The sequence below is a fragment of the Bombyx mori genome, chromosome 22 (genome assembly GCF_030269925.1).
Source record: "Bombyx mori chromosome 22, ASM3026992v2".
In the NCBI taxonomy this organism is placed as follows: domain Eukaryota; kingdom Metazoa; phylum Arthropoda; class Insecta; order Lepidoptera; family Bombycidae; genus Bombyx; species Bombyx mori.
In genome coordinates, this window is record NC_085128.1 from 12,859,621 (window position 1) to 12,873,697 (window position 14,077).

Below are 14,077 nucleotides of genomic sequence, written 5' to 3' on the forward strand. Positions count from 1 at the left end.
AAATATTTGAGAAGCATGCAACAAGCATTATTCATTTCTCTCTCTTTCATACCACATGTCCTACAGCTGTGGTTAGCGTTCCGTAAATTTCTCCTTCGATATCGTGTTTTCATGAACGCCAAAGCACCGATTTTTTCTTGCTCCAAATCTAACTCACCTCATTATATTATCTTGTATCTTCTAGAGAGTCGAAACTCTCATAGCAAGCAAAAGCATTGGAAACTAACTTCAAATTTAATCTGTAAAAAAACCGTTTCAACAAATACTTTAAGTTACAATGGCTTCCTGAAGTTGATAGCCTGTGCCTCCAAGCTTCGAATTTCAAACAAATCACCAAAAAGAAATCACAGAACGTATAACCTTTAGTAAAAACATTTGATAAATTATCCAGCCTCGCTAAACGACAGGCTGGAATGAGGTCAGTACTCGCATTAGCGTTTACCTTTGTGAAAGGGTAATGCGAGACATTATTAGTACAGCTCAAGTCCATTTACTGGACACATTCAACAGTTCATTGTAATACTGAATGGTCACTCGACTGTGGAACTAGAACGTTTCTAAGACCCGGTTTCGGGTCAATAAATATGAATAGTTAATTTTTTTTCTGATTCCATGTTGAGTAGATCAGACTTGAATTTGAATTTGTTTCCTAGACGTACGCGCGTATTTATGTTGGATTGGTAAGAACGCAACGTATGAAAAAATTGTGGAACGGAGCGTTAAGATGTGAGTGAGAGGAAATGGAAAGAAAGGGAAAAGAGAATAACCTACAGAATGACAGAGAAATAGGAAGATGGCGAAGACGGTTAAAAAATGAGCAAGGCGTAATAAAAGTGTTAATTAATTTTTAATTGTTATTATGACAAGAAGATTTTGTAACAGTATGTGGCGTTTAAGAACGCACCTTTTTATGATGCGTAAGCCGGAACGCACGAGAGGTTGAAAAAAGAAGATAATCTGTGACACGAGACCTTTTTACCGCCGAAAAGACTTTTTGGCGGGAACGCGAGGAGTGAAGTGAAGCCGCTGCAAAAATAAAACTCCTATTGTTTCAATTGTGGTCTTAATTACGAGTGATCCAAAATCACGATTTTCACGCGAAATAAAGAAGGGACTCTATACGGACTCCCTCAAGTAGAAGTTTTATTTTATGCGCTGCGATCCCTATTCTACATTGATATAAAACTCTCAATATTCTTTTGAGGATATCGAATGTTATATTCAATCATTCAGGAATTACATTCGTGACTTGCTTTTGCTGTAGTTATATGTATGTGCGTGCATACTAAAATAATTTTTCTATGTAATAAAGGGTCTAATCGTTTGAAAAGGCATTGTGGTACACTGAATGCGTACCGGCGTCATTAAATAAGCTGATAATAATTGATCTAAGCAAACAAGATCGCCATAATTTGGTAAGCAATCGAACAAATTTCATCGCGAACTCCCAATACCGAGAGGACAAATAAAACATCAAAGTATGCGCTACGTAAGTGAATGTCTTTGAAAGTGGCTCGTGCAATTCATTACCCGAGTACATAACCAACTGAAACATTCTAAGGCAAACTTGTTACCCGTTCATTTTGTAGTTTATTTAATCTTAAATCGTTTCGCATAAAGTGTTCTACGTTCAATACGTAATCGCAACATGTTTTTTTTTTTAGTGTGCGTGTGTATTAACAGCGTAAAAACTCTTGTCTGGTGTAATTTAACGTTCCGGTTTATTTTTATTTACATTTTATAGAGGGGCTGTGGCAACCATATTATACTTGGTCTAGGGTAGACCCCAGGGACATCATCTTTCAACTTCCCGATTTCTGATAGGAAAAATCCTGAGGTTCCGGTTTGAAAGGAGACCTCGATCTTGCGGAACAAAGCACACTCATAATAGACTAGTCACTTATTAGGTCTACAGCCCATCAATGGTAAATTGTAATATAACTGCCTATAAAACGCTATCTTTACTAGGCAAATTAATCGAAATCTGATAGTATTTTTTTAAATATCAATTAAAGGAACGATTGGAATAATGATCGAATAAGTTCAAAAAATCTCTCAAAAGTTGAATATTGTACGATATCAGGTACTTAATTAGCGAACGTCATTGAACCGTTGCCGTCAAAATCATTAATAAGACTAATAAAAATACTAGGTTATGACATAAATACATCCTACTAAACCGGCCCAAATTCTGTAATTGTGATGGGAACTCTATTTAGCTTGTAAAAACCTCATTTTGAAGGAATTACTCTTATAATAAAACACAATTTTAAATGAAATTTATGCAACATTAAATATTGATTCAAACATAAATGAATCGGATAGAAAGTTTGAAATGGAATTCATTCATCGAGTTTCGTAATTATTCTGTTTTTTCTACAAAATGAATGTTTTATTAATGCACCAAAATCAATCAAATTTTTCAATGCGAGAATTATACGGTCTGAGTTAAAAGGGCGAAATCATTGTCAAACTAAATACTAATACGGAAATTGTATACAGTGGATACTAGAAGTAGAAACTGCTAATTTTTTTTTATTGCTTAGACGGATGGACGAGTTCACAGCCCACCTGGTGTTAAGTGGTTACTGGAGCCCATAGACACCTACAACGTAAATGCGCCTCCCACCTTGAGACGTAAGTTCTAAGGTCTCAGGTATAGTTAAAATGGCTGCCCCACCCTTCAAACCGAAACGCATTACTGCTTCACGGCAGAAATAGGCAAGGTTGTGGCACCTACCCGCGCGGACTCACAAGAGGTCCTACCACCAGTGTTGTGGATTTCCACCTTTTAAAGCGGAAGGAAACGGTTAAATTCCGTTAGACTTCGATGTCGCTTCTAGATGGGCGGCGACGTTCACGTTATCGTATTTATGAGTTCCGGTGTTCGACACCGGTTCGACCGTGAATTCGTTTGTGACACTAAAACATAAAAAAAATATTCGGCAAAGCCGTGTACTCAAAAACTATAAAGTATTACATTCGGGTACCGCTATTGAAACCGTTAAAAGCATTGTTTAATTACGTGGATCTCTGATACGCGAAACTGTTTGTATACGAACATAATTTAAAAGTATAATCGATTGATCGTTCAAATAGGGGAATAAAATTTGATGCCGCTGTCAGTAAAAAATTTAGGTTGACGACTTATTAATGTATTTTAATTCAACGATATTAATTACAATTTTTATGTAGGAAATCACTGTAGTGTTAGGGATTCGTTTTTGTAAAAAGGTGTGTTTGAGGTCATTTAAATTTTTCTTTGACAGTTTAATTATTATTATGATTATAACATCCGTTTCGATCTAATCATGTTATAACATTCAATAAATTAATGATAAAGAGAACAACGAAAGTGCCGTTTAAAATTGTTTTTATCGTTTCGGATACCATACAACTTTTGGAGGTTACGGAAATGTCGGACTACCTTATTTCAGTTTTTTTTTATTGCCCTTCTAGGCAGACGAGCATACTACCCACCTGATGGTGAGTGGTTACCGTCGCCCATGGACTTCAGCAATGCCAGGGGAGCAGCAGAGCCAAGCCGCTGCCTACCAGTTCTCTGGAAGTGCGTTTGCGCTTAGCACCTCTAATCAAGCTAAAGCTGTGAGCTCTTTTGTTTCACCTACAGTAATAAATGAGGTTTTTTTTGTGTAGGAAGAGCTCATCTGGCGTTAAATAACGTGAAGGCACCACACGCCTCAAAATCTCATTTATCTGAGATTATAAGATACTTATGTCATAGAGCTTGAAGTGCGACTTATATTCTTGAACGTCTGCTCTATCATTCAAACCAAAACGTAGGATTACTTCGCAACCGAACTAGACGGAATGGTCCCACCTATCCGTACAGGCTTACAATATGACCTATATCCAGTAATATACTCAGATTTTTTACTGGTGGTAGAACCTCTTGTGAGTCCGCGAGGGTAGGTACCACCGCCCTACCTATTTCTGCCGTGAAGCATTAATGCGTTTCGGTTTGAAGGGTGGGGCAGCCGTTGTAACTATACTGAGATCTTAGAACTTATATTTACGTTGGAGATGTCTATGGGCTTCAGTAACCACTTAACACCAGGTGGGCTGTGAGCTCGTCCACCCATCTAAGCCACAAAAAAAAAAAACATATCTGCAAACGATTTACGCTTCTATTGCAATAAAAAAGCACGGATATCTCAAAAAATTGACGCTTGCACAAGAGTAAATCATATGTAACGTTAGAATACATGTATCTTTGTGTTCATTGTTTAATTTTCTTATAGATAACGTTTTGTTTCGCGACAGTAAATTAATTTGTATGCAGTCTGTGTTTCTCTATGGGTTTTAGTCGGTTCGTTTCCATTGTACGCTGCGGTCTCACTACGAAGCAGCGTGTTTTAATTTTATAAAACGATACAGTGGAATTAAAATTGATAAATGTACCAGGAAATGTGTGCTAATGGCATAATTAAAGATCCGTAAGTATGCGTGCGAATAGCCATTGTCAAAAATATAATTAACGCCTTGATTCTGTCAACTATAAATAACTGGTTTGTTTTTCTTTTGTTGCAATCATTTTACGGAGGTTTGTATGTAGTTAAATTGCGATGCACATAGATAGATGTGAACACAAAATTATGTAAATCTTTTACAATATTTATACATATGCTGCTTATTAAGATTTGTAAAGTTATTGTGATACATTATAAAATCAAAATTCAACTTAAATAATTTTCGTAGTATGTAGGTAACTTTTTCTTTACTACGAGTATGTAGCTGTATGTATATTTTTCTTACAAATATATGCTATTAATTTGTTATATTCATTAGTTATTTTTAGTCGACATAAAAAAGGTACCCTAATAATTACCTTCTGTCCTTCGATCTGCATGGCGCCGAAATTTTACGTTGAGACTTCTGGAATGTGTATTATTACTATTTAATTAAAGAGTCATTTTGGAAATCGGGAGATGTTAAATTTTAATAAGACCAAAACAAATGGTTTGCATTTCTTTGTGTGTTTTCTAGCTTATAGTCGGTTCACGAACTGGATCAAAATATTTTAGATTTTTATAATCATTCTCCAGCTCTGAGTTTCTCTTCGATTGTTATCTGGTGAATTTACGCAAAAGCGCTTATGAAATCCTACTTGAATTAAAAGCTTTCTGACTCGATTTGTTAGAATGGTTGATGAAACCGGGCACTTGGAACGTCGTAATAAACTTTAAACTTTTAGTTTTCAAATATCGAATGGAGATTTATGAAAAAAAAACCATGTTTTTTTTTTTTATTTCCCTTGTAGGCAGACGACATACGGCCCACCTAATGGTGATTGGTTACCATCGCCCATGGACTTCAGCAATGCCCAGGGCAGAGCCAAGCCGCTGCCTACCGCTTAATACTCTCCACAAGCCTCGTTTAAAGAAGGACATGTCATAGCGCTCGGGAAACACCGTGGAGGGGAGCTCATTCCATAGCCGGATGGTACGTGGCAAAAAAGACGTGAAAAGTAGTAATGTAGTTTTTATTTAATGAAGTTTATTTAATGTTTTTAATTAATATTCAATGTTATTCTTTGTTGTCTATCCAGGTTATCGTGGATGCCGGGCCGCATGGATGGCGACGCACGTCTGGCGGTCGCTCGCCTTACTGATCACTCTCCTCACATATGCCCTTGCTAAGTGTAAGTAAATCTTAAGCCTTTTACCAATGATTGGTAATTTTCATTAGAAAGCATTCGAGTATTGTGTTGCATCCATTCCCTTATATCTCAAGGTGGGTGGCGCATTTACGTCGTAGATGTCTATGGGCTCCAGTAACCACTTAACATCAGGTGGGCTGTGAGCTCGGCCACCCATCTAATCTAAGAAATAAAAAAATAAAAAATTCCCATCACCGACCCCGGGTTAAAGAAACCTTCATTATGTTCTCACTTTGATAGATTAAAGCAGTTGACTCTGTACCGAGTCACTATCTCTCTAATTCCGACTCTTGTTTCTTACGTAATATGTGTAATGAGTCCAAATAGTTGAAAATAGAAAATTTACTATATACTTCGATCTTGTGTTTGTTGTCTACGGGCTCTAATAAACAACCACCTAACATCAGGTGAAAAATGAGCTTGTCCATATAGTTAATTGAAAAAAACACATATTCCAAAGGGAGCTTTAACTGGAATTGTACAGTTAAGACATATTGAAAACTAATCATTTTATGAATAGTGCTGTTACATATTAATAGTGTGGTGCTTAAATAGCTATACACAATGTGTGCGGTTAGAAAACGGTTCAAATTATGCGATTTAATGCGTCGGTGGTAGAGATATTTAGCGGCGCGGAGTAAATGGTTAAACACAACCTCAATACCTATGACCTCACCTGATGGTCTCCAAGTCCTCGTCCTCTCCAGCGGTAGGGTTTTCTCAATGTTTTCTCAGCGGCGAAAGAGAAGAAAATGCTTCATAATATTGAAAAAAAATTGGTGGCGATAACAGTAGTAAAAAGCGGTAGATTTTGCATGTTGCCCGGTGGCTTCAAGGTGGGAATGCAAACGAGGCGTGCATGAATTCAAAATTGAAAATTACGTTCTTTGGTGATCCATTTTTGAAATTCCTACGCCTTCAAGGAGGATTTATTGGATCCCAAAGAAGCGACGTCACAGGCGTGTAAGTAAGTTCAAAACTATGTTGAAAAGAAGGTGATCATACAATTAGGATCAGTCGTTTACCAACTGCCACCTCTGCCTGTTGGTTGTTCTGTTAAGATTAGTAAAATCAAAGACAAATAGTCGGCCATTCGTTTGCCGAATACGAATCGTAACACAGCCGCTTAGAAATGGTCAGTGGGTACTGGCTGGTACTGAAAGCTATTGGAGCGTGCGAGCATTAAGTGAATGCTGTAGTTGCAATCAGTTATTGCGCAAATAAGAACATTTCAAAGCTTGAAAATCGAAACCATATCTTCAAGTTTTTTTATTTGTTTAAATGGCCTCACAAAACTGGGCCTAATTTATGTTATTTATATGTATGGTATTACAAAAAGCCACTTCTACGGCTTAGTATCGCGCTTGATATTATCATTATTTCATTTAAAATCCTTAAGAGTTCATAAATACGTGATTAAAAGTAATTTTAACTATGCCTACCACTCCCGAAACACTATCTGTATTTTAGAAAGTTACTGAAACTCAGTCTCTTATGAAAATCGTAAACTTTCGACTGTATTGGCTAGCCGTATTGACTAGCTTGTTCTACTCGTAAACTTCAAACTGGATAGTGATTCTCCAGGCATATTACTTCTTCGGGCTACACAGACACGATGGTACCTTTTTTTTTCTCAGCACATACAACTGTAATTTCAATTGTGTTTTCAATAGCCAAAGCTATGCACATTAATATGGTTTTGCTGAGTGCACATACTATTTAGATTGCAATCCAGATTAGATCTAAGTACTCCTTGTACGATTTAGCTAATATGTACTGTAACGATTGTAATTTGTTTTGTGCATCAATACATAAATAAATAAATAAACTGTTGGACCTATGCCTCCTCCGAGGCTCGCCACCGGTCTTCAGCAGCCGTCTTTCGATAGTTCTATGTGATTAACATTCGCACAATCCTGGCGCTAATTTATTTATATATCTATATATTAATACGTGAAGCAAAAACTTTGTATCCCTTTTTACGAAAATTGCGCGGACGGAGGAGTATGAAATTTTCCACACTTATAAAGAATAAAGAGAAGAAATGCACAATGCTAATTTTTTTTTTTAAATAATGCAAAAAAGATACATTAAATCAATAGAGAAAACATACACTACATACCATGTATTTGACGCACACACGCATGCATTTGTGATTATAGAAGTATAAAATATAATCATAATAGTGTACAAACTTACAATTCCAATTAATTATAGTCGAATTTCGACTACTGCGGGACCTCTAGTTCAACTTAATGCACATAAGTACAATGGCGGACTTAATGCCTGAGGCATTCTCTACCAATCCTGTGGTAGGTGCATAACTTAATGTGAAACAACCAAACTACATTATAATAGATACCCCACATATGAACTTAACATTTAGGTACAATTCAACGTTGGTTTAAAGTCATATCCTCAAACGTATCTCAACCAGTGCAAATCCAGATACAACTCGTTGCAAACATCACAACCATGATGATTACGTTCAAATAGTGTCACACATTCGAGTTACGACACGATGGTTACGTAACTTTGCTTTTCTTGTTAACAAAATACGTTTCTTCCTGTATTTGTATCTGATGTTACCTAACAAAAAATACAATAAGTCAAATTAATACTTTATACGTTAATCATAGAATCAAGATAAATATACATTAATCTTTAAAGCAACTACTATACTGAGTTGTAACTATACTGAGACCTTAGAACTTATATCTCAAGGTGGGTGGCGCATTTACGTTGTGGATGCCTATGGGCTCCAGTAACCACTTAACACCAGGTGGGCTGTGAGCTCGTCCACGCATCTACGCAATAAAAAAATAAAAAATAAAAAAAGCAGTTCAAAGAGCCATCAAGGAGTAGTCATGACTGGTATAAGTAGATTGAGAGTTTCTCATCATTCGATAAATGGGAACGACCTGCTTTCCTCCATTCTAGGCCACATAAGCGGCACAGCCCTACGCTCCGATTAAGGTCACCGGCGAAAAAACCATTGACAGCTAACCCGGACACCGGTCGTATTTAGGACACTGTCACCGCCCTATTCGCGATAAATCATTAATACTGTGTTTCACTCTTCAAAGTCTCGCGGAGACTGTCAATTAGCTTTGCAGTTTACTTAACAAAAGCCGTTTGATGTGTTTGTTTTCATTTGTTTGAGTACTGCATTTAAAAGTAGCCTTGTAAATGTTTATATACGGACTATAGTTGACACATGTACGACCTCGCTAATAATTGTGTAACCTTGAAATAGTTTTACGGCGTGAATATTTTGTAGGTAATAGCACTCAGCTTCAAGCACAAACATATGAGCCAAAACACAGCTTAGGGTAGAATTACTAACCCCGCAGCTATTAATGGCGTGCCTATATTGCATAGAATTACCTACAGCCTATGACTAATTATGTATTATGAGTTTGAAAAGTAAACAACGAACGTTAGTACAAACTGTTGTCTATATACATTTCTACGAAGATGTTTTTTTTTTTGGAGTTTATTGGAGTTTACTCCTTTAGAATCGATTTGCATATATAGGCCCGGGGTATGAAAATTATGGGGACCAAAATCGTACTAGCATGTCACACGAAATGCGTTATGCGCCTGATTGCGCATGTCACACGAAATGCGTTATCGCAGGTGACGCCGGGCTGCTGCGCCGGCAGTCCGCCACAAAGCCTCGTACTGATCGCGCGTTTCTCTCATTATTGTATTTTCATATATTTGTTAGTCGTTTGTTTTGTGTCTCGTTAATTTGTTAATAATCTGTAGTGTATCGTGTTGTCGTAATATAGAACTATTTCTCGTATTGTTTCGTTTAATTTTTTATATCCAGTAAACTCCAGTCGTGCGTCGGAGCGGACACACACACTTTTTTTTGAAAATCTTTCATCATTCTGTTTCTAAATATTTCACATACAACTAATGCTGAACACTATGTGTACATACGTATTAACCGGTCACCGTCCTTGTCGAACCCGTCGCTTGCGACGAAGGGCTCGACGAGCGAACTAACCCATAGACACAGCCCACTGAGTTTCTCGCCGGATCTTCTCAGTGGGTCGCGTTTCCGATCCGGTGGTAGATTCTGCGAAGCACTGCTCTTGCTAGGGTCAGAGTTAGCAACTCTCCGGTTGAGCCCCGCGAGCTCACCTACAAACGTTAGGGTGAAGCTGAAATAGCCTCTCAAGGCTATCAGCATAGGTAGGAAAAAAAAAAACCTATTATTTATATCTTTAACTTTACAGCCAATCAATCAGTCAACGAAAGTAAAAACAACAACATTAAGTATTATTAAATTAAATAGTTCACCAACCGACCAACTAAGAAATGCTTTGTATGCAGACGCAGAATTAGAGGCATGGCGTGGAGCAGGACGCCCGGCCACGGCTGCCCAAGAGGCCGAGGATGAGCGCCGAGACGCCGACATCCTTGCCGCCGTGAAGGCCTCCATGCAGGAATGGGAACGCAAAAGGGCTCGAACTAGGTAAACGATTCACAGTTAATTGAATTTCACACATCGTCTTCTCGCATTAAAACTGTATAATCTCAAAACTTACTAAATTTAACAGGAGAGTGTTTTAAAGCTTTAACATAATAATATGATATTTTTAATATTAATCATCTTTGCAACATTAATTTTTTAGTTTTTACCAGTTACATTATCTGTCTCTTAAAGTAAGATAAAATTTTATTATTATATATTTATATTATATTGTGTATTAATTTTGTTAATAGTTGTCGAAATACATAAAGGTAAACTAATAAAAAAAAAAACTAAAACTAAACTACGCTCTTTTGGCAGTATTTATGAGAAAAATACTGGTGGTACCGCATGATTTCGCATATTAACTCAATTTCGAATATTTTTGGAAATTGTACACTTTTTATGTGAAAAGACGACATGCGTAATGCGGTATTTTAGCACCGTTGTTTTTTTTGTTAATTTAAATTCTCATTTACGGTTTAGATTTAAATAAAATACAATGAGCTGTCTCGTGGTCTGACATCATATTATGAGCACTGTATCCGTTTGGCCACTGATCAATTTTTAGTGACTTGGAAAGTTTTAATATACGTAATTCTCAACATGTATCCGAATGCCACGGTAGGGGTCTGTTGAACGCACTAATCTCAGGAACTACTCAGGTCCGATGTAAAAAATTCTTTAGTGTTAGATAACCCATTTATTGAGGAAGGCTATAGGCTATATAACATCACGGTAAGGTACAATACAAGCGGAGCCCCAATAAATAATGTTTCAAAATAGGGGTTCAAATAGCTCCTTAACATTCTATAATTCAAAAATATTTTCACTTTCTACGTAAATGAGGTGGGGGTAAAATTTAGCGTTATGCCAAAGTAACTATTCCACGCGGAGTCGCGGGCAAAAGCTAGTTGTATTATATTTCACTACTTTTTTCCCGAATGAAGTAAAATTAACTCGTAAAACTTAGTTTGTTGATGCTTAAGTTAAAAAAGCCGCTTTACATACAATCGCTGCAATAGCTTTATTGTTAACTTAAGCAGATAAAAGAAAAATGAGCGATCACGCTTTCACTGCCGGTTTCACTTGGATAAACTTTCCGCAGTTTCTTTATTTTGTGATTAAATAATGCTATGATTGCGAATTGATTATTTTTCAATTTAAACAGTTCATTATTGTCTTCTAAATTAGTTCGCAACGCAGCACAGAATTGCACAACATAAAATGAAATTATAGGATTATTAAGGAAGCAATAAACAGTTCTTGTAGTACTAGCTATTAGGTGCTAGTTATGCGCTATGCTTGTATAATATATGAAAGCTTTAAAAATAATCATAAATAGAAATAATCCAAAACATGATGACAATAAACAAAGGAAAGTGCGAATTAGCATTGGTATTTTGTAGTATTGTCATTAATTACCATAGCACTGGAAACTTTGAAGGAAAAAATGCTACGAATAAATATTATTTATTGGTAGGAAAAATGCACCGAATAAAAAATATACATGAAATGCCCATATACGGTTGAACAGTTGGTGTTTAATAATTACCCGACAAATAATATGAATTCCGCCAACTTTCAGACATAAGGTCCATTTGTAATGGCTGTCCTTCAAGCCACAACGCATTATTGCTGCGCGATATAAAAACGCGGTTATTAATATGTTTACAAGACAACGATATTTATCTGCGATATAAATACGTACTATATTCTTACAGATCGCTCTTCCTGGTTAACTTACTTTACCTGGTGACCTAGCACTGAACCACTGACTTTTGTAACACAGGTTTGCCTAGCATAAAAGTCGGGGAATATTGTTATTGTATACCTCATAAAAAAGCCATGTATATTATTATACTAGTGTTAAGAATTCTTGTACGTGTTTGTTTTTAAGAGGCTTGAATAAAATATTATTATTATTAAATACGCAGGCAAATTCTTATAAATATTTATCGATATATTTGAAGGGTGGGGCAGCCGTTGTAACTATACTGAGACCTTAGAACTTATATCTCAAGGTGGGTGGCGCACTTACGTTGTAGATGTCTATGGGTTCCAGTAACCACTTAACACCAGGTGGGCTGTGAGCTCGTCCATAGATCTAAAAAAAACTGCTTTAAATGATCTCGGTAGGCATTCCCTTTGATTATTACAGGACGAAGAGGTCACAAGGGAGCGTGTGTTATGGAGAATTCGGCTGCTTCGAAGATGCAGGACCTTTCGCGTACTTGGAGACCTTGCCCAGTTCCCCGCAAGAAGTCAACACACATTTCTTGATGTACTCCACGGTCAGCAGGTAATTTAACAGTAATATCCCCGCACAGCATAATTACATTCCACAGGTAGTCGATCTAATCGATCTTTTACGGTTCCTAACGGCTACATCGCTGTCAATAAACTTAATATCGATTTCGAATCGAGTAATTTTCTAAACGAATTTGAGTGATGTACGTTACAAACTTGTATTAAAAATTGAAATTATATTCATAAAAAACATACTTTTCACCTATTCAGTCGGCAAGGTCAAGCGTATATATCCAATTATTATAATAAAAAAAATATATGTCGTCGCGACAGTGAGAAACTTTTATTAAAAATTGAAATGATATTCATAAAAATATATTACATCTATTCAGTCAGCAAAGTCAACCGCATGTATCCAATTATTATCATAAAAAAAAATTTGTCGTCTTGACTCCATCTTGTTCGATAAAAAACGATTGCTTTTTCATTAATCAGTTGAGTCAATCAAATCTAGCGGCAGTTCAACGTATTGAAACCGGTATGAAAATCACTGATCCAGACAAGCTCTAATCGATTTAGTAGAGATCTTTATAAGTGCACGGCTTGACAAAACTTTTTTGGTCGATGCAACGATTAACAATGACGTAAGTCTGTATTACGCTGGTAAAAATGTGAAATTCAAAAGAGTCACTTTATTTTTTAAACAGAGGCGACCAACCGCTTTTGGCAGTTTCCGCCGGCAACATGTCAGCGGCATGGGGCTGGGCTGAACGGGCCTTCGATCCTGACAGACCCACCAGAATCATAGTGCATGGCTTCGGCTCGAACTGCGATAACGTATGGGTTTACGAAATGCGGAGCGCATTAATGGCAGTTGTAAGTAAACAAACAATTTAATAGAAATAGCTGGCAGCGGCTTGGCTCTGCTCCTGGCATTGCTGAAGTCCATGGGGGACGGTAACCACTCACCATCACCGTATGCTCGTCTGCCTACAAGGGCATTATAAAAAAAAAAATGCGAAATCGATTTCAGTCTTTTTTTTTTAAAGATTGCCATGCACCCCTTTTAAACATGATCGTTATTGTTATATCTATTAGTAGACACTTCATATCACCGGTGATTATATTTTTAATTAATACAAGGCATGTTGCTATGAAAAGATTGACTGAGGCAAGGAGCCTTGAATTACAAATACAAATGACAAAGAAACAACCAGAACAATTGGAATATAACTACATTATGGCGGTAATTATCACACAACACAAGATATTCGACACAAGCCTGAATCTCGCTTACAGAATTTTTAAGATTAGCTTGCAAATACAAGTTCCGAATCGGTCACTCGAGCAATTTCACCCGCTCGGTGGAAGATCCTCCTTTTGTCGTTAAACCTCCCAAAACATCAAGAAAAACACCAAAATACTATTTTGCAAGATTATGTATGGATAAAAATAGTGAAGGTGATGTTATGTGATGTAGTTTGTTTCTTGTACGCAATATGACAGGCGCGTACCTAACCGCTACATTATTGGACAAAAAATATTTCATATTGTCATGACTAGAACAATATTCAAAAGTTTAAATTACATAATCGGAACGCAGGCAACACCTATTCAGTTTTTAAATCGTGTTAACTCTGTCTAAAAGTTTAATATTAAAGATA

At 36.7% G+C, this 14,077-nt stretch overlaps 1 protein-coding gene across 3 annotated transcripts in view; it reads left to right on the top strand.

The window, feature by feature from the left end:
- The window catches only part of LOC101739682 (uncharacterized), a 40,131-nt gene that overhangs the window by 17,592 nt on the left and 8,462 nt on the right, over nt 1-14,077 (top strand). For 2 of the 3 annotated variants that reach the window (XM_012690665.3, XM_021348210.3), the window contains exons 2-5: nt 5,570-5,662; nt 10,025-10,166; nt 12,325-12,465; nt 13,121-13,289. In XM_012690665.3, the coding sequence (XP_012546119.1) occupies nt 5,596-5,662; nt 10,025-10,166; nt 12,325-12,465; nt 13,121-13,289 (519 nt within the window). In that variant the 5' untranslated portion in view covers nt 5,570-5,595. Of the gene's footprint in view, nt 1-4,263; nt 4,458-5,569; nt 5,663-10,024; nt 10,167-12,324; nt 12,466-13,120; nt 13,290-14,077 lie in introns of those variants that run through there. The other variant, XM_012690666.4, reaches the window with a different exon arrangement.